General features: G+C 47.8%; 3 protein-coding genes across 5 annotated transcripts; all 3 read left to right on the plus strand.

The window, feature by feature from the left end:
- Positions 1–2696: 2696 nt before the first annotated feature.
- Positions 2697–3555, plus strand: LOC112900962. The gene has a single exon (XM_025969754.1). It carries the CDS (start codon positions 2886–2888, stop codon positions 3252–3254), a length of 369 nt encoding a protein of 122 aa, XP_025825539.1. The 5' UTR covers positions 2697–2885; the 3' UTR covers positions 3255–3555.
- A 4186-nt stretch (positions 3556–7741) lies between these two features.
- Positions 7742–15233, plus strand: LOC112899442 (SPX domain-containing membrane protein OsI_17046). Of its 2 annotated transcripts, none has more exons than XM_025967923.1 (12): positions 7742–7960; positions 8097–8237; positions 10622–10702; positions 11381–11501; positions 11686–11997; positions 12105–12209; positions 12327–12781; positions 13050–13351; positions 13517–13695; positions 14135–14325; positions 14581–14714; positions 14832–15233. In XM_025967923.1, exons 3-12 carry the CDS (start codon positions 10650–10652, stop codon positions 15068–15070), a joined length of 2091 nt encoding a protein of 696 aa, XP_025823708.1. In that variant the 5' UTR covers positions 7742–7960; positions 8097–8237; positions 10622–10649; the 3' UTR covers positions 15071–15233. The 2 variants fall into 2 exon arrangements, with proteins under 2 accessions (XP_025823708.1, XP_025823709.1); XM_025967924.1 differs by having other exon boundaries at positions 10628–10702.
- A 1017-nt stretch (positions 15234–16250) lies between these two features.
- LOC112899443 (protein HOTHEAD) lies at positions 16251–18556 on the plus strand. Of its 2 annotated transcripts, none has more exons than XM_025967925.1 (4): positions 16251–16890; positions 16967–17346; positions 17438–18003; positions 18161–18556. In XM_025967925.1, the coding sequence occupies exons 1-4, from the start codon at positions 16266–16268 to the stop codon at positions 18225–18227; spliced, it is 1638 nt and encodes a 545-aa protein (XP_025823710.1). In that variant the 5' UTR covers positions 16251–16265; the 3' UTR covers positions 18228–18556. The 2 variants fall into 2 exon arrangements, with proteins under 2 accessions (XP_025823710.1, XP_025823711.1); XM_025967926.1 differs by having other exon boundaries at positions 16260–16890; positions 17483–18003.
- The last annotated feature ends 4733 nt before the right edge of the window (positions 18557–23289 follow it).

Consider the following 23289-nt stretch of genomic DNA (forward strand, 5'->3'; position numbering starts at 1 on the left):
TCTTTACTTTCTCAGAAGAAGCAGAGCAGAACTTTGCACTTTGCCTTTTCAAAAAATATTGTCTTCCATTGCATGCATTTCTGCTACGATCCGTGTGCAGTTGTGTCGCCATTTGCAACATTCCAAGTACCATTTGCTGTAACTTACCTTACATTGAAAGAAGGCTGTGAGCTGTGCGTGACCATGACGTTCTCTTGGTCAGCCCGCAGAACATTTCTTCCACCTGCAGCACCTAAATTGTCACGCAAAATCTGTGCTGATCGATGGTCCATACAGGTAGAAACAAAATTACGGTTGTTTTCCCTAGAACTCAGGCCAAGTTGGTGCCCCATCGTTGTCTCGCGTGCCGGAGATTCGCAGTCAATCGGTCGAAAGCGTGCAGTAGCATGTTCAAGAAAGAAACGAGCTGAGTCTGGACTCTGGGGGAAGAAACAGAAGGCGCGGTGATCAGTAAGCCGTGACATCGCGGCGCATTCAGAGTCTTTTGCAGATGATCTGATCATCCTTCCTGTAACGGGCGCTACTGAACTTTCATCTGCAGCAGATTCATGGTTCAACTCGTTGCCACAAAACATACAGAAAACAGCTTATTTCTCGTTGAGAATTAGGTCAGAAGCAGAGGCCGGATGCATTCTGCCGGTGTTTGAAGTCCTGAACCCCTGCACCAAGAAGGTAACAATCTGTTCGGATTTAGGTTCAGAGCGAGCAGTGGATGAAATCGACGAACCAGGGTATCCTATCGTCCTCATCTTGCCAGTTGACATGCATGTCTGCCCACCCGTAACGTGTACGCCAGCAGTAGACCCTAAATCACACCCTCCAAATATTAGATGGGGGCTGTCTCTATTTTGTAGGGACTTCCAAATTTATTTCAAATCCAACAATAGCCTTTAATTCTAAATTCTTAAATTCTAAATAGAGAGCTCCCTAGGATCTCTTAGAAATAGAGGGTGGAGGGAAGAATTTGAAGATCTTCTCAAAATAGGCCCGTAGAAAGTGTGCTGGAGTGTACTACCTCCATCCCAAAATACATCCCAAAATATAGCTACTTTTTTACTTGATCAAAGTCAAATATTTTCATCTTTGATTAATAATATTTTTAAAATAATCACTTTTAAATAGAAAAAGTTACATATGATAGGTTTCATATGAATAAATTAGTATTATTTTTATGTTATCAATTTTTATGAACCTTTTAACCATTTACTGTCAAAGTTTAAAAGGTTTGACTTGAATATAATCTAAAAATAGCTATATCCTTGGATGAAGATAGTTTTTTTAAAATTTATAAATTTAAAATAGATATCTATTTAGAGGGTATGCTCGAGTTGAAGTTGGTCCAGGTCACTTTAGCGCATCACCCCACCTCACACGTTCCTCTCAGCGAAGCCTCGGCTGCAGTGCGCTCCTGACGCCGACCGGAGCGCAGGCCTCGCCGAAACGGACGCCGGGCGAGCGCCCGGACGACGGACACGGCCGATCCCTGGCCTCCTTATCACATCGCATCCTCTGTCTCTGGCTCCCCTGCCAATGCCATGCCATGCCGTATCGGAGGCTCTGAGGCCGACGGCGATTTTTGTTCGGATTTCCACCACCTGAATTTTTTGAAAACCTTTCCACCACCTGAATTGACGCCGGGGTTGGACGCGACCGAGGCAGGCCACGCCAAGGGGCGAGGGCGACAAAAACTGAAAGCTGACGCGAGGAAGAAGCGCTGAAAAATTTAGGTGAACAGTTTGGGTGGATATTCGGGGGTGTTTGGTTACAACACGACTAAATTTTATACTAATTAGTCTTGTGATATTGAATATTTTATAATTAGAAGTATTAAATGTAGATTAATGATAAAATTAATTGCATAACCCTTAGCTATTAAACCTAATTAGTCCATGACTTGATAATATGGTGTTACAGTGAATACTAATTAAGTTTAATAAATTCGTCTCGCGGATTAATCTTATAAAATTAGTTTTATAATTAATTTATATTTAGTTCTTCTAATTAACATCTGAACATACAATACGATAGAACTAAATTTCAGCTCTTAGCATCCAAACATCGCTTGGGACGCATCAGGAACGGGGTTGGCCACACGAGCTCGATGGCGCGGTGCCGGCCGGCCCCGTCACCCGACGGCTGCGGATTGCCTGGCCGATTCAGGCCTTGATTTTGGGTGGATTCTTGCTCGGCGCTCGGCAAGGGGAGGAGGACGGCTCGTCTGTAGAGGGGCTCGCACTGTTTGCAACTGCCACACGTGAGAGTGAGGGTACAGAAACCTGCCGAATGAGGTACGGTGGGTGTTCGGCCCCCTGCTCCAAATCTAGGTAGTACGTTGAACGGCCAGCAGACACCGCGGCGTCCACTTAATAATGGCGCAAACTTTGGTCTCAAGCAAAGGAAAATTCTGTGCTAATCATGGGCATCCATCATGTTCCTTGTCATTTCAGTGGTGCCAATGTCCCAATTTCCAAGCCTGAATCATAGGCTCTCGAGACCAATTTGCGATGAACTGTTGCTGAGTTTTAGTAGAACTATTCACTCTACCATCCTACAGAAGAAACTTGTTTTATTAATAGTATCCCTTTGAATCTCGTACACTTGACTAATCCATCTCTGCCATCGCAATTAGCACCCGTACTTAAGCGCCTAACCTTCATGGCTTCATTAGTGAACGGACACTACATTCTCCGCGCGCGGTCTCGCGTGGGCTCCCACGTCTAAGAAACCGTCACCGAAAGTCCGCCGAGCCAAACCGCGTCCGTGCCGCCGCTCCGGCCCGCCCGATAAGAATCCGTCCCTCCGCCGCGAAGCCAAGCAACTTCCACTCCAAACGCAACGCAAACTCCAAGGGGGGCAAGGGACACGGTCGCGGAGCTCCCGCGCGCATGGCCACGCCGGACACGAGCGGCGGCGGGCGGCGGCGGCGCGCGGAGCTGTGCGCGGCGGCCGTGTCGGCGGCGGACGCGGCCTCGTGGTGGTGCGCGGTGGCCCTGGTCGCGCTCGTGCTGCTGGGCGCGCTGCGCGCGGAGACCGCGGGCGGCGACGTGGACCGTCGGTTCAGGGGCCCGCGGCTGGGCGGCGCCGCGGCGCGGCCGTGCGAGGAGGTGTACGTGGTCGGGGACGGCGAGACGCTGCACAGCATCAGCGACAAGTGCGGCGACCCCTTCATCGTGGAGCGGAACCCGCACATACACGACCCCGACGACGTCTTCCCGGGGCTCGTCATCGCGCTCAGCCCCACCAAGAACGCCTGAGCTCTGCACGGGCGTCGCGCGACGCGTCCTGCACGGCACGGTTCGCGTGCGCGCGGCGGGGACGGACGAGCAAGAAGAACTCGAAGAGTTCTTCTGTCCTTTGTTGCTTTCTGGATCCTTTGTTTAGTTTGCTCCCCGAACCGATCCTTGTGTTCTTGACAATATCGATCTCTGTTCTCAGGAGAAGAAACGGTAAGCTCTAAGCTGTGTATACACAAAATCACAATAAATTAAACTATATATTTGAAGGAACCGGCTCTATGCTTTATTTTATATTATTATTATTCTTGTATTCTTTCAAGGTTGTGTCATTATGTGCGGTTCAGGTGTTCTCATCATGTTTGTCTCTTCAAAAATCAAATGGCTAGTTTTCATGATGTGCTAAGTTGTACTGTAGCTAGGCCGTTTCTTCTTTTCCCTTACGTTGTAATTTTTTCCTTATGTTTTGGCGTGAGGCCCGGAATGGTAAAACTTTTCTAATCCTCGATGGAATGATTGCCTAGGCAAGTTTTCACAAAAAGAAAGTAGTCTCATCTAATTTTTTCCGTGCTTACGAATCAATGCATCACGGTCAACATAATACCTAGTTATTTTCAAAGTTTGGAAAGCCGTATGCACGTTTACAGTCAAGATGAGGAGAGGACCGGTGGAGGCATGATTCAGTGCATGGATCCCTTTTAATTCTGGTTGGAGTACAAGTGCTTTTTGCATGACAAAGAGTCTCGCGAAGCTCTGTTAGGTTACTAACTAGTAACAAGAGAGCCTAACCCCAAAGCAAGTGGCACTTGGAGTGCAGGTTGCATTGTAAAAACTCTATATAACCCCTTAACATATTAAAAATCGACTACATCACCCCCTCAATTATAAAATTAGATTTTTAACCCTTCATCTTTGCAAAATTGTTTAAAACACCCCATGAGATGGTTTTGTACGGTGGTTTTGCCACGCTAACGCGCTGAGGTAGATCGAGATGCTCACATGGACCGAATGACAGGTAGACCCCGCTTGTAATGGTAGATCACATCCCTTTCTTCAACCCCCCTCCTTATCCTATGGCCACGGCATCGCCGTCCCCATCGTAGTGCAAGCCGCAGCTGCCGAGCTGGAGTGGCAGCGGCAAGCGACACAGGTGTGGACCTGCCTGGCATGCCCTGGAGCAACGCGCGTTGCAGGCGCTGGTGCAGGCCCGCGCAAGCGTGGGCTTCGGTGATGTCGCGGAGTGGATTGGGTGGCGGGGAGGAGGAGGAGCAGGGCGGGCGCTGGCGCGGGCCCGTGCGAGCATTGGCTCCATCATCATAGGGTGGAGCAGGTCGGCGATGGGGATGAGGAGCACGTCGGGCGCCGGGTGGTCAGAGAATAAGGAGAGGGGGGAGACAGATGTGATCTACCACTTACAAGCTGGGCCCACCTGTCTGTCAGTCTATGTCAGCATCTCGATCCACCTCAACGCACCAGCATGGCAAAACCATCTTGCAAAATTGCTTTGGGGTGCTTTAAACAGTTTTGCAAAGATGAAGGAGTTAAAAATCCGGCGGTTTTATAGTTAAGGGGGTGATGTAGTCGACTCTCGACACGTTGAGAAATTATGTAGACTTTTTCCTATTGCATATGTGCTTCTTCCGTTCTTAAAGAAATAACGTGACGTCTTATTAAACTCTAGTTAGTTTTGTCCTAATGCTCATATGCTTGTTGCATTGGGGTGACAGGCTAGAGCAGTTGTTGAATCTTGAACGGCTATTGATTTGCTCCATCCACCACTTGCCGATACTGCCGTGCACGGTGCACCCAATTAATTCAGACGAGAAGAGAAACAGAGCTGCCGCTTTTGGGCTGTCTCACTTCCGATAACAGCCAGGGCCCATGTAATGGGTGCAATGCTACTGCGAGCGACACGGCCTATGTGCGGCGGGCACGCAAATTGGTTCAGATCCACGCGGTCGCACGGCCTGCAAAAAGGAAAGAAGTTGGAGCCAGCGCACGGATGGGCCGCACGTGAAGTGGCAGCCCTGGCGCCCGTTAAGATTTTCTCTTTTTCGAGCGAGCAGCCAAACTCGAGCCCAAGTTCCATGGCCGTTGCATCCATGCTCCGTCTCGCGCGTCGTCGTACTCGTACGAGTCCGACGAGCAGCGACCGGTCAGGCGGTCACAGGCCCCGTCGCTCTCCGCATTCATCTCGCCATGTCAAGCGCGTGCGTGGACGGTGGACGGACAGACAGGTTGGTGTGCCTCGACATTGCATGATTGAGCTGCGCATGGCTGCACCTGTACGCTTCTCCAATAATTCCGGATTTCAATGGGGGCACGTGAATGCGCGGTAACATGGGGCACCCTGGGACTGGGAGAGCTTGATCCGTGCTAGCCGCTGGTATTTTCCTCCCGGTTTTCAGATTCCAGTGACAGTTTTTCAAAAAAAAAGAAAGATTCAGTGATAGTGATGATACGTGCGTTGAAATCCTCATCAGGATGGTACCGGCCCGTCTCTGGAAGTCTGGATCTCTGGCGCCATAGCAATGCTGACAAAGGTTATTAGGTGGATCTCGTCTCTTAGTTCCAACCTCATCGCTGGATCAGTACTGCCTGCCCCGTTTAATCGTCGTACTCATCCTCGCCCTCTTCAAATAATTGAGATCGGAACACGGAAAAGACGCGCTTTCAGTGCAAAAACCTTATCGTACGTCTTAAACAGTTGAAAACTTTTTGTGTTTACAGAGTTATTATTAGCGACGTACCTGCAGTTTCAAAAAGAAAAAAAAAGTACCTGCAGGATGAAACAGTGATCTCAGCCCATTATGGACTTAGTATAATCGAGCAACAAACAAAACTACCACACAAAATAACGAGTGAGCATAGAGAACCTCATCTGTAGTATTTCTGAAGAGAATCTCAGCTCTTTTCAAGCATCAGTATGTGGTCTGACCTCTTCCCTAAGAGCAGTGACAAACAACAGGGTTCTTGATTCCATGCAACTGATGCTATCTAGCACTACTAACAAAGTAACATGTACGTTTTCTAAAGACCATCGCCTCTGCGCGCACGTTTTGTTTTTTTCTTTGTGTCAAACTCAAGACTCATGGCAGCTGCCAGTCAGATACGCAAGAAGAAGATGATGAGGAAAAAAAATAAACTTCTGCTAAAAAGAATAAAGAAAAATTTGTATACGGACAAAAATGTTTCAATCCGTCGTCGTTGCGGAACAAGAAATTCTTGTCCCTGTCCTGGAGCTGTCCATTTCAGTGATAAGCCATCGATGGCCTTGTAGGTTCCAAACTGAAATCGTCCTTTGGGGGAACTGCGGTAGCTGGGAGGTGGGTGTGGCCATCTAGCCAGGCTATAGCAGCGAGAGGGACGTGCCATGTTTCTTGTCTGGTGAGCCATGATTTGTTACCTGACTGCTCCGCGGATGCAAGGCGTAGGCTTTGGCCGCTGCGAATTCGCCAAAAATGAAATGCGAAGAAGATCTGGACAGTAGCTGACGACCAGTAGTAGTCCATGTCCAGCATAGCATGCCTGTGGACACTACTAGCTAGCTGGGATTCCAGATTTCCATGTGAGAATGAGATGCTGAGATGTGAGTATGTGACTGGGGCAGCAGCAGCGCACACTGTTACTCTTACTCATCGTGTCAACATATTCCGGCACCATAACGGCATGCATGTGCAATGCCGTACGGTGTAAGAGCTAGCTGTCCGGGAAAACCACAAGATCCAGGACCATTCGTATCGCCATCGCATGAACTCAGCTGATCAGAATGTTCATATGATCAACGAAAATCTTTGTTGCTGCTGTCAAGATTGAAGAAAAGAAGGCGGCGGAGACGTTCAGCGTTCTTCCGGCTTGTTAGAAACAGAACTGCCGCTGAAAGCAAAGTCTGAAGCGAACTCGTCTCCTTCAACAATCAGGTTTGCTTCGGTAACTCTCCTGGGAATTGAGAGGCGAGCGAGAAGACTCCTGACGCCAGGAAATTGCAAGCGGGACAAATGCCAGCCAGGATGCGAAGAAGCCGGGTAAACCCTGAACACTGACACGGTCGGGCGGCATATGCATCAATGACCAATCCAGGACGCCGCAGTCCGGATCGAACCCCCCACGTCCTCACACGTACCCCGCCCGAGCGAGCACGACGCCACCGCGGCACGAGCGCCCACGGATAAGCCATGGTTTACCTGGACTGTGTTCTATTTACCGGGTGCTTCGTTCGGCCGACGAGCAATCAGCACGATAGCTGTCAAGAAGCACAGAGCGGAAATCGATCGCGTACAAGAGAAGCAGAGTCCGGAGGTGGACGGAGGACGTGGCTGTGGTCCGCCGCGCGTATGGTTAGCGAAAACCCTGGCCACACTACTGACCGACCACGCCGCCACGCACGCATCCAAGTTCCAAGACGACGGGGTCCAGGTCGAATCTCCCGCACCCGCCACGCGAACGCATCTCCTCCGCAGCCGCAAGTTTTTGGAGCGGATTCCACTTGTCTCTTCTTCCTCCCGCGCCTCCGCCTCCGCCTCCGCCTCCCCACGCTGCGGTCTGCGTCTATAAATACGACTCTCCCGGCGGGTCTTCTGCCCGCCCGCCTCCTGTCTTGCCCAGCAGCACGACAGCAGGCAGCTGCGTGCGCCATTGCACACCTCCGGCCGGCTGCTGCCGTGCTGCCGCCGCCGCGCATCTGTCCTCGTCCCCGCAAATCGCCTTGTGCCTCGTCCCACATACGTGTGAGTGACCTCTGCTCTCTGGCCCTCCGAGCGTGTCACCTGCCCGCTGACGCGCACCAGGCATGGCTGCACACACAGAGTTTCCTGTTCGTAGATCGTGTTCCAGTGTCCTAAATCCTGAGTCTCTGTGCTGCAGAAGGTGCTTGGTTGCAGGTTTGGCGCCTCCGTACAGGCGGTGTGCCGCTCGTGTTTGCTGATGTTCATCTAATTGTATCGCCGGGGGGAAAGAGTAATTGTCAAGGCAAGTAAAGGGATAGATTGGAGGCCATTAATCACGGTGAGTTGCTCGATTCAATTCCTATTCGCTGTCGCTGGGTTGCCCTGTCTGCTTTGCTTGCTGTCCATGGGCCATGGCGCTCTGCTGCATCTTCCACCGCGCTGCCTCTGCTCGTCTCGTCAGGCATGTGAGATTTCACAGAGAGATGCTAGACGAGAGCGAGCTCTCTGAGCCTGTGAAAACCGATTTCATAATTTGGTTGTCTACGCATGCTGATTTCATAATTTGGGCGTCGCTTTTGAAAACTGAGAAGCAAAAAACAATTTGCTTTGCATTCCTTCACCATCCAACTCTCTTCTGCTTTGAGCGTTCCATCCTCATGATCTGTTCCTTTCCACCGCCATGAACTTTCCTTGTCCCAACGAACTCGCAAGGTCCTAAGTATATAATAAGGAAGACGGAAACACATCTTGCCTTTTTGTCAACGCAAAACAATCGCTCGAGACAAGAATTGGGCGACGTCAGTCCAGTTCTAAAAGACAAGTTGTTCAAGTTCTCTAACCAGACTAGCCTCCTAGCGCTTCCGTGTCCTGGACGGGGGCTTCTCTGGCAAAGGCCAAAGGGACCATGATTTTGTTGCCACGTCAGACGCCGGCTCCGTCTCGTTTGCTACCAGCTGGCTTATCAACTAGGAGCTTACTGCACACACCTGGTGACCAGTCAATTACTACTGATGTTGATCCGTCTGCGCATTTTATCTTTACCTGAACTTTTAATATTATCTCTGATTGATTTGTGCCACTCTTACATATGAGTAGAGTTTCGTCGTCCGAGTTGTCCTTTTGTTACGCTGTTATCACGGTATTTGGCATGTTTAGCAATTTTAAAACTGGCGTTCCATGACAACGTTCAGTTTGGCCACTCGTTCGGTCATCTTTCCCTCTCTCTGCTCCCACGGGACAGGGCCAGGACCCATCGATTTCGAGCTCTCAATCTCACAATATATTTTTTTTAACTCATCTTCGATCAATATGGACATCAAGCGTTGCGATTGGGCCCTTCACTAGAGAAATATGGATCCAGCTTCAGCTCGAGTCAGATTTAAGGTTTAAGCTATCGTTGCAGATTCACAAGGACGCACAAACACCAACCGGTTCCAGCTCCGGTGATAACTCCGAGCTGTTAATGCTGGCGATGTTTTTTTTAGATTAATGCTGGTGATGTTTTTTTTTGATGTAACGCTGGTGATGTTTTTGAGTTGTTGAAAACGTACGGGGAAATCAAAACCACACCGGCCTGGCGAGTATTCATTTGCAAATTTCTCATCAGTCCGCCGTTGATTCTTCCGCGCTCGTGGGTCCAGCCGTCCGATCTGGACAACGGACCAGCGCCGCCCGTTCCACTTCCCACAGTTCCACCGTTCGTCGTCGTTCCCCTCCCTCCCAAGTCCGAACCGGTCCCTCTCCTAGATCGCCGGTCGCCGCCGTGCCTCGGCGCGGGGCATGGGGCTACGGCTACCCTCCCACGCGCCTCCGTCCCAATGCGCTACGCGACGCCTCGGGGCTGGGTGAGAGCCGCTCCCCTCCCTCGCAAGCGACGCCGTGGCCGGCTCTCGGCCCCGCATCGGCGTGCTCCGGAGAGGGCCTTTGCCCGGCTGGCTGCAGATGTCTCCGGCACCGCCTCCCACATGTGGGGACCGGGGTGGCAGACACCTCGGGCACCCATTTGTCAGTGTTGAAAGGTAGGACCCCAACTGGAAGGTTTGAGATGTCGATTGTTCGAGCTAAACTTTCGAGCGTTTTAATCGGAAAATCATTGTTAATCTTCGACTGAGAAGCCAAAATTTCGTGCTGTGTTCAGGTGCCCCACTTGAGTTTGGCGCGTGCGATGCGACTGTAAACTGATCCCCCCAAATATTATAGGCCTTCTATTGACCCGACTGAAAATCATTTTACCGTACTCGGTCTACAACGGCGTCTGTATGATTTTAGTTCTCCTTGCAATCTATCGTCAGAAGATACTCATTGATGATGGCTTAGACTCTTGTGCACGGCATTAGTGATTAGAAAAACTACCGGACATGGACGTTAAATGCGATCAGCAACCATTATTTGGTTTTTTGTTTTGATTAAGCAGGCTGAACTGTGCGAGCGCATACAGAATGATTGGCTAAACCTTAGTCTTACATCGCTGTCTTTCCTATCGTTGTACTGCAAGGCAACCACCAGTTCGATAGAAGCATATAAGCAGGCTTACCGATCAATAATTGCAAAAAGGTAGCTTTCATGAAGTCTGCTTGTGTAATAGCAGTATAGCTTTCTTTCCCCTTTTTTTTCTCCCCTTGAAGGAGGCAAAAGGACCTATGCTAAAATAGCATTATGGTGTAAATCATACTGTATTACTTTTTTTTTTCTGTGCCATGTCATCTAATTCTTTACCTTCAGGTTCAGAAATAGCTATTGAAGCGGCAAGATGGTTAATTTTGGAAAGAAATTGATGGTAGATCAAGTAGAAGAATGGAAAGGGTATGACTTTTCTTTTGGTCCAATCTACCCAACTAATGATATTTGTCTTTATTGTTTCTCCACTTACAAGTTGTGTTTTAAGTTCAATTTACGTGAAGGGATAAGTACATATATCCTGAGTTAGAAAAATACTTTACAAAGTTTTCATCATTAATTTTCATGCAATTTTTTTTTATCTTTAGAGATAAATTAGTATTATATGCTCCTAACATATGAGAATAATCATGAAAAAAATCTTAATGTATTTCTCTAACATTTATGTTACTGTATAATTTGAACTTAAAAGTCAGCTGTGATGAGGAGTTTGAACAAATTGAAATAGTTTCGTGGACTGGAGTACATCTAGCTGAACTTTTGTTGAAAGGGCTACATGGATTGTTTCATTTTTATTTATGCCCCACTAATATAAATTGATACACCAAACTAATTACCGCCTTATGGCTGTCCCTACTATGTGATCTGGTTTGATTTTTAAATGAAACAAAATCTATCAGTTATTATAACCAGTAGGGGCTTCACCCTCCTGTTTCATCAAAAAAAGAAAAAGAGCAGCTATCCAATTGCAATGTTGCTCTATAATGATGAAGTCAATACCCGCAAATGCAAGCTAGTTTCTTTGCCTGTAACCAACTAACTATTTAGTAGAAATCTTATCAGTTTTGGTCTTCCTTCTGCTAGATACTACATCAATTACAAATTGATGAAGAAAATGTTAAAGCAATATGTTGAACAGACCCAACATGGTGGGAAAGATTGTGAACGCGTTCTTAAAGAGTTTTCAAGGATTCTTGATGACCAGGTATACAAAGAAAGCTTTCTCTTGAAATAACTATAAACAGAAGGTTTTGAGCATCATGTTCATTTTATCAGTAGTCACTTGCAGTTTGCTAGGCACTGGAACAGTGCCATACAACAAACATAAGGGTCTTAGAGAAATGGCATAAATTGTCTTGGGTTGTGGGCTAATTGTTGCTTTGTTCCAGATTGAAAGGATCGTACTTTTTCTGCTACAACAACAAGGCCATCTTGCCGGTAGGATTGAGGAATTGGGAGAACAAAGCACTGCTCTTCTAGAACAGTATGATATATCACAAGTTTCTCAGCTACGTGATGCATACAGAGAAGTTGGGTTTGATCTTATAAAGCTTCTCCGCTTTGTCGATATGAATGCTACTGGTATACGGAAGATACTAAAGAAATTTGATAAGCGCTTCGGCTACAAGTTTACAGATTATTATGTAACCACTCGTGCAAACCACCCTTATTCTCAGCTTCAGCAAGTCTTTAAGCAAGTGGTAATTTTCTTGTATTATGCATTTCTAGGACCGTTGTTTTTTCCCCTTTCTTCATGTGGCAGGTAATTTAACACAGCCTTTTATTTATCATGCACCCCACAACGCAGGGAATTGTAGCTGTAGTAGGTGCATTATCGCGCAACCTTGAGTATCTGCAACACCATGAAGGAAGCTTTGTATCCATCTATGATCATCCAGCAGTTACCTTGAAGGTATCGTGTCTTCACTATCCCATTCTCGGTTCAAAACTCTCTCTGATAAGTTTCTAAAAATGAGAGGTGCCCTTTCTGACCTCTGATTTTTTGACATTTACCTTTTATGATATTCAGGATCCTGTTATAGACCAAGTAAACCATGCAGTACAGAAACTTACACATGCCACGAATTTTTTGCAATTTTTGGGCCAACACTCACTTATTGTCCAGGAAGATGCACAAAGCGGGTCGGAGGATCTTGTTGATGACCAGAACTACCATTTCATGTCTCTAATACTTAATCTAGTGAACACGTTCCTTTACATGGTGAATACATATATCATTGTGCCGACTGCAGATGACTATGCAGTAAGCCTTGGGGCAGCTGCAACTGTCTGTGGTATAATTATAGGATCAATGGCAGTCGCTCAAGTGTTCTCCTCAGTCTACTTCAGTGCCTGGTCAAATAGGTCCTACTTCAGGCCTCTTGTATTCAGTAGTATTATGCTGTTTCTCGGAAACCTGCTATATGCATTGGCATATGATCTGAATTCACTAATAGTTCTCCTGATTGGACGACTACTATGCGGGTATGAAATTTTCTTATTCACTCCTCTGTGTCACTTAATTTATGTTTCACCTTTGTAACCTAGCATTGATCTGAGTGAAAAGTACTCTCATGGTAAATATGTAGGTTGAGGACCCTTAAGCTGAGGGCATATTCTAGAGTATATTACTACATACAAACAAAATGGAAGCTTTCTAGATTACAAAGAGATAAAGGCTTTGAAATGTGGTAATTTTCTTGATGTCTTCTAAGGTGCCTCTGTGATTGAACTGGTGAAATGCAATGTGCAGGTTAGGCTCTGCAAGAGCAGTGAATCGTCGCTATATCAGTGACTGTGTGCCTCTCAAGATGAGGCTACAAGCCTCTGCCGGATTCGTTAGTGCTAGTGCTCTTGGCATGGCATGTGGCCCTGCTCTTGCTGGTTTTCTCCAGACAAAATTCAAGATATTTTCGCTCAATTTTAATCAGAGCACATTACCTGGATGGGTCATGTGCATTGCTTGGCTTATTTATTTGCTGTGGCTGTGGCTTACATTCAAGGAGCCAGAACACTTTACTAAAACTGTTGTCAGTGAACAGCCGTCAGAATCCAGTAAACTTTCAACCCACTGAAACAGCAACATGTTTTGTTTGATTTCATGAATTATGCCCGAATCTAACCTTGTTGTACTATTAGGATGTGTAAGCTGCCACTGTCTGTGTTTTTACCATTACCAGGAACTATTCTGATCTGATATTTATTTCCCTACAAAAATAGGTCACCAAGGAAATGCTAACTTGGAGGAAGGTTTAGCTCAACCATTGCTTATAGGTACAGAACGAAGGCAGGATGAGAACTCGGAGGACAATGATGATAATGAAGTAGCCTCGCAAAACTCTCATGAACCTGCAACATCAATTGCTTCAGCATACAGATTGCTGACTCCATCCGTGAAGGTTTCTTTCCTCTCCCCTCCCAATTATCAAAATTCTTTTGTATTGTTCTTCGTTCCAATATCAAAATAAAGAAGAGAACAGTCTATAAAGGGTTCTTTTATGAAGGAAGTTAGGTAATTAACTGTATATATAAGAAAATAGTGTCTTAGTGTTAATTATAGTAATTGGTAAATGCATTCCAGTTACTAGAATGTACATCCGCATGACATACAAGCATATGTAAATGTATTAATATAATACTATTTTGCCTCAAAACAGCTGTACTATTGACACACCATGTCGAATGAACTGAGCCCATATGAAAAGCTCCCATCAGTGTTTACCCCTATCTTTGGACCATTACATGCTCAGTTGCTTTTGTTATCTTCCAATCTTTGTTGGATCTACCTTCTTCTGCACTTTGCCTTTTCATATCTTTACAAGAGTGGTTATTTGTCAGGCCCAGCTATTGATATACTTTATGCTCAAGTACGCTATGGAAATTTTACTCTCTGAGTCAAGCGTTGTCACTACATACTATTTTAGCTGGTCTACAAGTGCTGTGGCCATCTTTCTAGCGATTCTTGGATTAACGGTTCTTCCAGTAAATGCCATTGTTGGAAGCTACATTACAAATTTGTTTGAGGACAGGTAAGCTTTGTGCTCTTAAGAAAACATACTACAGGAAAATCCTGCCTTCTTTTTACATTGTTTTTCCTCTCTTAATTGAGACATGCTATACAGATGCATTACCCATGTCTGATTTTGGACTTAAATTTTTGTCCGCTCACATTCTTTGCATATGATCAGATCAGATTCGAAATCATTTTACTTTCAGAACACTAGATCGTAAATCATAATTAATGAACAGCTGCTGCCTGCTGATCTGGTCCTTCTCATTTGCAGGCAAATTTTGTTGGCATCTGAAGTCATGGTTCTCATTGGTATAATCATGAGTTTTCGCTTCACACCTCACTACTCCATTCCGCAATATGTCATTTCAGCTCTCATCACATTTGTATTTGCTGAGGTGCTTGAAGGTATGTATGTTTGTATATGTTCAGCGCACCCATCTCAAAGCATTATGTACAGCAACATCTAAATCAATCATACGCTACTGATATCTGTCATGCAACTACTAATATCGAGCAATGCAGGAGTGAATCTGTCCTTGCTTTCACGAGTAATGTCGTCAAGGCTTTCCCGAGGGACCTACAATGGTGGACTCCTCTCAACAGAGGCTGGGACTTTGGCCCGTGTGATTGCAGATGCCACAATTACCGCAGCAGGTTACCTAGGCACGGACCTCCTCCTCAACGTCACTCTTCTGCCACCTCTTGTGATCTGCATACTCTCCATCGCTGCAACACTCTACACGTACAACACGCTCTACTGAAGAGGCATGTTTATTCCCTTGTAGCTATACAGCAATGATCCTTGTTAAAACGATTCATGGGTTTGCATATTTGTTCAAGCATGGTTTGTAAACATTCAATGAAGTGTATTTGTAACATTTATTGTATTCAATCATTGCATTACGTAAAGATTCATCCTGTAAAGATTTTATGGCTGCTGACTCGCCAGAACTGAAAGGGCGGCGAATTTCATCTGAATCAAAAGCGTCCGCGTCTGCTCCGGCACGGCACGGCCGGGCGCCACCGCGGGCGATGGCCGTGCGATCCGAAGGTGAAGTCACCGGCCGTTCCGGCGGCATGGTCCAGCCTTGCCGCGACCTACCGAGCGTAGTCCCCCCTTCTTTCCTCACGCGCACGGCGTGCCGGTGGCCGTCATCCTGGACGTGGTCAAACGTGAGCGCGCGCGCAGCGAGCGAGTGAACCGGCGGCAAAGCCTGGAGCCTGGAGGCGAGGGCGATTTACTCTCGGCCACGACTCCGGCGCTGGTGGCTTGCGCTGCTGCAAACAGAAAGAAAATGATGGCGCCACCGGTGGACGTTTGACCTCGTCTGTGCCTGGCGATCTTTTAACCTGGTTTGGTTTCCAAGTGTACCAGCCTACATGCCATTTTGGCTCCCTTGTTAAACAAATGCGAAAGGCTCGTGGAGAAACCTTTGGTGTGTGGATTACATGCTACAACATTGCTACTAAGTTTCAAGATTAGGGTGGTTGTTGAGCCGAAGAGACCAATCCGATCTCTCACGAGCTTTACAAGATGCACGGTGATTTGAACGTGCGTCTCCTGCAGTACTGCTCCCTGAGAGCCACGGCCTGACAGCCAAGTAGCCAGTGCTAAGCACCAATTAACCCGTGCAACAGTCATCTGCCCTCTGCTCACTTATATAAAGGCACGCAAAGTCTCACTATTGAGCCATACGAAGTCTACCCGGTCATAGCTTAGAAGGCTCCCAACAATGGCTGCCAATCAGATCCTCGCACGAGAGCTGGTCACCTTTGTCGCCGCAACCTTCTTCGCACTGCTGTGCAGCTCACCACAAGGTGATCATCTTCTTGCTCGCCTGACATTGTTCTCCATTTCCTAGTCTTTATTAAGCCATGATACTAAATCGAATGCTGGCATGGATGCGCTGATACGTGCCTAAATATAATGCAGTACGGGGCGTGCACTACGCGTTCATGAAGGACGCGACGCAGGCGGCGAACGTGTCCTACTACGACTACATCGTCGTGGGCGGCGGCACGGCCGGGTGCCCGCTGGCGGCCACGCTGTCGGAGCGCTTCCGCGTGCTCCTGCTGGAGCGCGGCGGCTCGCCCTACGGCGACGAGCGCGTCGAGGACATGACCCGCTTCACGGACACGCTGGCCGACACCTCCCCGGGCTCCCCCGTGCAGCGCTTCGTGTCCGAGGACGGCGTCATCAACTCGCGCCCGCGGGTGCTGGGCGGCGGCAGCTGCATCAACGCCGGCTTCTACACGCGGGCCGGCGACGACTACGTGCGGGGCGCCGGCTGGGACCTGGAGGCCACCAGGGCGGCGTACCGGTGGGTGGAGGACGTGGTGGCGTTCCACCCGGAGCTGGGCCCCTGGCAGGCCGCGCTGCAGGCCGGGCTGCTCGAGTCCGGGATCACGCCGGACAACGGCTTCACTTTCGACCACCTCGACGGGACCAAGGTCGGCGGGTCCATCTTCGACGCCGACGGGCGCCGGCACACGGCCGCGGACCTGCTGAGGTACGCGCGCGCCGACGGGCTCGACGTGCTGCTCTGGGCCAGAGTCGCCAAGATCTTGTTCAATGTCAGAGGTCAGAACTCGAGCAGAATGTTCGCGGCCACTAAATTTGCACGGAGCTGAGTGGCGGTTGCTTCTTTTGGCGCCAGGAAGACGGCCGGTGGCGCGCGGCGTGGTGTTCCACGACTCCAAGGGGCGGATGCACAAGGCGTACCTCAACGCGCGCCGCGGCAACGAGATCATCCTATCGGCGGGCGCCATGGGCAGCCCCCAACTGCTGATGCTCAGCGGCGTCGGCCCAGCCGACCACCTCAGGTTGTTCGGCATCACTCTCGTCCACGATCAACCTGAGGTCGGCCAGGGGATGTCCGACAACCCCATGAACGCCATCTACGTGCCGTCGCCTTCCCTGGTCGAGACCTCGCTCATCCAGGTCGTCGGCATCACCCAGGTCGGGAGCTACATCGAGGGCTCCAGCGGGGCAAGGCACTCGGCCTCGGCCCGCAATTTCGGCATGTTCTCTCCACAGGTAAGGTTCTTGCCACCTTGATGCTTCGCCGAATCTCAAGTCCGTGCCCCGTTGCAGTGCAGCTTTCTGAGAACTGCCGCCGTTCTTGCAGACGGGGCAGCTGGCCACCGTGCCCCCGAAGCAGCGCACGCCGGAGGCCATCGCGCGCGCCGCGGAGACGATGAGGCAGCTCGACGACTCGGCTTTCCGCGGCGGCTTCATCCTGGAGAAGATCCTCGGCCCGCTGTCCACGGGCCACCTCGAGCTCCGCAACCGCAACCCCGACGACAACCCGTCGGTGACGTTCAACTACTTCTCGCACCCCGAGGACCTCCGCCGCTGCGTGGCCGGCCTGTCGGTCATCGAGCGCGTCATCCAATCCAAGGCCTTCGAGAACTTCACGTACACCGACTTCTCCATGGAGACGCTGCTCAACATGTCGACCGGATTCCCGGTGAACCTGCTGCCCCGGCACGATAACGACACCACGTCGCTGGAACAGTTCTGCAGGGACACCGTCATGACCATCTGGCACTACCACGGCGGCTGCCAGGTCGGCAGGGTCGTCGACACCGAGTACCGAGTGCTCGGCCTCGACGCGCTGCGCGTCATCGACGGCTCCACTTTCAACGCCTCGCCGGGAACCAACCCGCAGGCCACCGTCATGATGCTCGGCAGGTACTCCCTCGTGCTTACACCTGTGATGTTTTATCGGGTACACTTTGAGCACTCTCCAGGCAGGCCCTAGTGGAACTGATTCCTGTCTCCAAGGCTGCGGTTTTAGGTCGAATCCTACCGATCTTCCGATGAATGATTATGTCTCAAAACTTGACAGGTACATGGGCCTCAAAATCCAAAGTGAGAGATTGAAAGCTGAAGGATCAGAGAGGACAAAACTGTAATCATGTCATCCAAGGTAGCTGCACCGCCACATAAAGTATTAGTAGTATTGCAGTATGCATTGCTGGATTCCGTGTTGATAGTGTGATTCTGATAGGTTGCACATATTGTCGGAACTCGGAACTGTATCATGTTGTGTCTTACTATGTACTATTTACCGGTGAAATCTGCATCTAAGCTTCAGATCATGTATTCTTGCTCAGAACAGAAAGATCCGGGAGACAGTATCACTAAATGCCTAATTCTACTCGCCCATCTTTTTCTCTAAGAAAAATGAAAGTCACCGGCAGTAAGTGCCTTGTGCCTAGTGCCAATTTCCAACGAAGAGTCTCGAATGGGAAAGAGAATCCAATAGTGGGATACAAACTTTAGAGACATAACCATGGAGGAAAAAGGGGAAAGGGAGAAGTTGGATGCCAAGAGGATATCCATGGTTTAAAACCCTTTGAAAAATCCAGCTCGCATATGCCTTCTCAAGGATATGTTCCCTATATAAATCTTGCTCTGCTGCAGGCCCACAGAGAGGAGTGAACAACAATACCAAGATAAGAAAGAGGAAAAAACTGATCAAGAAGTGGAATTCCTAAGCTGTCCAGTTTCAGGGCTTCTCTTTCTTGGCAGGGAGAGCATGTGAAGCTGTAGGCTGTAGCTCTGCTCTGTTCAACGCTCTGCCAAAGGAGAGTTGCCCTGTAACAGGACCCAGCTTAAGGTTCATGATTCTAGGGACCATTGATGATTGTTTCAAGTTTTCAGCTACACTGCAGTTTAGTGTTATGCCTGCCAATGGTGATGCAAAGGTTCGAATGCTTTGAATTACTGGGTTTACATGTTTGTGTTCAAGCAGCTGAAGGAAATTGATTGCTTTCTGTGCGTTCCTTTGTGGCCAGCTCTTTGCTGAATATCTGGGTACTAGATCCTTTTGGTTTGCTGCTACCTTTTTCAACAAAGGGTTTACTGCTACGTTGTAAGAAGAGCTTTATTATATGGATGAAGAATGGCCATCAGCAGCTCAGTACCATCTATATCTGCTAACCTCTGAATTTTTGTTGGTAAAATCATGTATGCCGAATCAGGTACATGTATAGTTCAGTAATCTCATTGGAATCTTTTCTCCAAGACATTGCCTTGGAACCTGAAATTATAATATCTTAACAGCAGTCACTGCTTAGTTTTGGATCATCCATTGGCCATGATTCAGTGTCAAGATCTAGCATGGTTACCAAATTGGTTACCCAATTACCCATAATCGTTGCTTTGGCAATGTTGGCTTGTCAATTTAGCATGACCACAACTGAGTGTCAAAATTGTACATTCTTGTTACAGTTTTACCTGAACTTGTAACCGGATTGCTTGCTGAAGGAGATGATGCCCAATGGAAGGAGTTGCCTTTCTTTTCAGAGTCACTGAACTCGATTCTGTGTAGCTTTGTCATTAAGGTGTCATAACAAACAATGCCGCAATAATCTTGTCCTGACAATAACCGAAGAGAGGCACCACAACACTAAAATACTATAAGTGAGATTTGGATAAGGGAGATTTGCAAGTGGCAGTCCACGACCATATCATACCTAAGCTATGGAATTTGAGGCCATAAGGGATCAATCCACAACATTGAAAAAGTCTCGTCAAAGAGGTGCAGCACTAGTAGATATTAATACACTATCACTTGAGGAGCTCTATGAAAAATATGAATATGAAGTTGGTTTCTTCTGGAGTTTCCAGATCTGCAGATCTGAAATTTCTAAGGCTAGACATGTTTGGTAGTGACTATAAAAAAAATGGAGTAGAGCTCTCCCAAACACGGCCTTACACTTATATTGCCGCTCTGCTCCAAGTTAACCCACATGAATTCGCTGTCAAGAAAGCAGCAAATTAAATTTACAAACACTTCCCAGAAAAGATCGAATTGGTTGCCAGGCGCCAGTACACAAGCAGAGAACACCGTTACTCGATCAGGGGACCCTCCTACCTAGCCATGCAGTAGGCGAGGATGGACGAGGCCACGAGGGTGATGTAGGAGGAGACGTTGGAGTTGAGAAGGGACGGCGTTGGATCGGCGGAAGAAGAGGACGGTGTGGGGGACGGACTGCGTAGCCTTTAGGCCTTAGCTGCGGTTGCAATCATGGAGGCAGTGTCGTCACGGTAACAGGGGAAGGCGGAAGACGGCTGAGCAGGGCGGCGAATGGACGAGTTTTTTTAAAAAAAATAAAAAAAATAAAAATAGAAAAAGGGGGATCGGTGGGAAAAATTTAAAAAAATGGGTACCTTCCGCCCGCTGATTGGGCGGGAGGCGTGGGGCCGGGGACCTCCCACCCACCTCCCGCCCATCCAGTGGGCGGGAGGTTCCCCGAGAGCCTCTTCGTAAATTTTTTATTTGCGAAAAGGTCCCTGCCGGGGCAGGCGGGGGCATCCCACCCATCCAAAGGGCGGGATGTTGTCCTGAGGGGCATCCCGCCCTTTGGTCAGGCGGGATGTCCCCCCGCTATATAAGCCCGAACCAGCTCTAAAAATTTCATTTTATTCAGCAAAAATCAGAAAAAAAGAAAGAGAGGAGAGGAAGAGAGAAGAGGAAGGCGAAGCCCTGTTCACACGTCGATTTGGAAGTATATTCTTATTCTAGTCGTATAATTACTTGAAAATAACTATAATCTAGGAAATATTTCTTAGAGTAGTTATGTTTTGAATAGTTTTTAGTATTTTCATTTGTTTTTAGTATAATTGATATTCTGAATAGTTTAGAATTTGTAAAATATAATCTGAGAATCGCTGAAACTTAGGGTCGTCGTTGTGTATTAATATGTAGTGTAACTAGTTTATTCAACTGTGCGGTATTTTCAGATATGTCTTCCGAGAAGGGTATTTTCAGTATATATTACGGAGAAAGAAATGTGATTTATGGGTCAAATGGGGTAGATTTAAGTGAATTCAACTGTGCGGTCAGAGAAATTACCAGACCGCACGAGAGGACATTTGATTCCCTATGCAACTGGTTAATGAGGGGATTAAGGATTAATCAGGAGACACACTGTGAGTGTTCAATGCGTCATTAATCGTACCACTCATGCTTTGATCTGAGAGCTGATGCCACTTGCAAGCAACGAGCACTGGTTAAATTATCTGCAAAATGCAAGTCATTGGCAATGGCCACTGGTACTCCTTGTCAGTGTGCACCAGAACCCTTTGATAAACATTGAAGCTGCTCCGGGGGATGAAAATATTGATGAAGAAGTTGAGGGGGCAAATATTAAGGCAGGTGGGACCGCAGCATCTTAATGCGTGGCTGATAAGGGGGAGAACATACCCTTCATTGTTGAACAGCTGCAAGACAAAGAACGTGAATTGTACGAAACAATGAATACCGATTTGTCTGATGATGATGATGATGTGCCTCAAGATTGGGTAAGTAGCGACTTCAGTCATCTTGTCGTAGATGACGGATCTAGCTGGACTTCGGATTGCAGGGAGAATGAAATTATCCAGAGTGCGAGGTACCACTCAATTGAAGAGGTGAAGAAAGCTGTTAAGTGCTGGTCTCTATCTCTTATGTGAGAGTTTAAAACAGTCGAGTGCAAATCTCGTAAGTACGATGTGATATGTGTGAACGAGGGCTGTCCATGGCGGGTGCATACCTATAAGGGTAAATGGAAAGATTATTGGGAATGCTCCATTGTCACTCAGCACACTTGTCATTTGCCTGGGGTGCAGAAGACCCATCGCAACCTCACGTCGCAATACATCGCAAATGAGATGTACGGGATGATAATAGACAACTTGTCATATGAACCAAAGTCTATTATCAGGTACATTTAGGAAAAGTACAAGTATACCATCTCGTACAACAAGGCGTGGAGTGCAAAACAAAAAGTGTTGGAGATGAGGTTTGGTACGTTCGAGGCTGCATATGATAATGTTTCTCGATTGCTGGCCGTCCTATGTCAGAGAAATTCTGAAAGCTATTATGACCTGAAAACTCTAGACAGAAGAGAAGTTCCGCCCTACACATTGTAGTGGGTCTTTTTCAGCTTGAGTCCATGCATTAACGCATTCCATCACTGCCGGCCTCTCCTGTGCATCGACGGGATCTTTTTCACAGGAAAGTATAGATTGCAAATGCTGACAGCTATTGGAGTAGATGGAAACAATCAATTGCTGCCTGTTGCTTTCGCTTTTGTTAAAAGTGAGAATACGGACAGTTGGTACTGGTTCCTGGAACGGGTTAAGCTTGCAATCGTCGGGATAGGGAAGATGTCTGCCTGATTCATGATCGTCACGCCGGCATACTGAGGGCAATACTAGATTTGCAGCAGGGGTGTGTGGAGACCGGAGAGCCGCCCAAGTGGCGTGATGTTCGCAGTAGGTGGTGCATGAGACATATCGGTGCAAACTTTTTCAGACAATTCAAGAACAAGCACCTTATGGATATGTTCAAGAGGCTATGCAAAGAAACGAATCAGCAAAAATTTAACAAGCAGTGGCAGAAACTTGATGAACTAACCGGGAAGAAAAGAGTCGGGGACGCATCAAAAAACATAACTGCACAGGATGAAGCAGATGCTTTGTGCCCTTTGCCGACAGATACTGCACGTACTTGCAGAAGGTCTGGGTCAGTGGTGAAAAACTTTTCTGAATGGATTGAGAATGAACCTAAGGAGAAGTGGACGTTACTTTATGATACCGATGGTGCAAGGTACGGCATAATGACCACCAACTTCGCCGAGGTTTACAATTGGGTGCTGCGAAGTGTTCGTGGGCTTCCACTGGTTGCAATTGTGGAATTCATCGTCCGGGGGTGTATCGATTACTTTAGGGAGCGGTTCACTAAAAATCAGGTATTCATGCGAGATCCTGACAGAAATTTTGGATTCATGGTAACACAATATATGACTAAGAAGGCAGAAAGCGTCCGGCTACACCACGTACGGCAATGTGGAACACAGGAGCTCAAGTTTGAGGTATCTCCTAAAGACAGGGCGCGACATGGCATGAGACGTCAAACTCCTGTAAAGGAGTGCATTCTCAATTTTGATGGAACTTGTTGTTGCTCATGCATGAGGCCCAAGTTGT

Source organism: Panicum hallii, chromosome 7 (genome assembly GCF_002211085.1).
Source record: "Panicum hallii strain FIL2 chromosome 7, PHallii_v3.1, whole genome shotgun sequence".
In the NCBI taxonomy this organism is placed as follows: domain Eukaryota; kingdom Viridiplantae; phylum Streptophyta; class Magnoliopsida; order Poales; family Poaceae; genus Panicum; species Panicum hallii.

Excerpts from the sequence above, each read along its gene's own strand:
- LOC112900962 (XM_025969754.1), top strand. The coding sequence starts at position 2,886 with ATGGCCACGCCGGACACGAGCGGCGGCGGGCGGCGGCGGCGCGCGGAG.
- LOC112899442 (XM_025967923.1), top strand. The coding sequence starts at position 10,650 with ATGGTTAATTTTGGAAAGAAATTGATGGTAGATCAAGTAGAAGAATGG. Across the intron at positions 12,782-13,049 it reads ATTGGACGACTACTATGCGG|GTTAGGCTCTGCAAGAGCAG; the intron begins GTATGAAATTTT and ends TGCAATGTGCAG. Across the intron at positions 13,352-13,516 it reads TGAACAGCCGTCAGAATCCA|GTCACCAAGGAAATGCTAAC; the intron begins GTAAACTTTCAA and ends CTACAAAAATAG.
- LOC112899443 (XM_025967925.1), top strand. The coding sequence starts at position 16,266 with ATGAAGGACGCGACGCAGGCGGCGAACGTGTCCTACTACGACTACATC. Across the intron at positions 16,891-16,966 it reads GATCTTGTTCAATGTCAGAG|GAAGACGGCCGGTGGCGCGC; the intron begins GTCAGAACTCGA and ends TTTTGGCGCCAG. Across the intron at positions 18,004-18,160 it reads ACCGTCATGATGCTCGGCAG|GTACATGGGCCTCAAAATCC; the intron begins GTACTCCCTCGT and ends AAAACTTGACAG.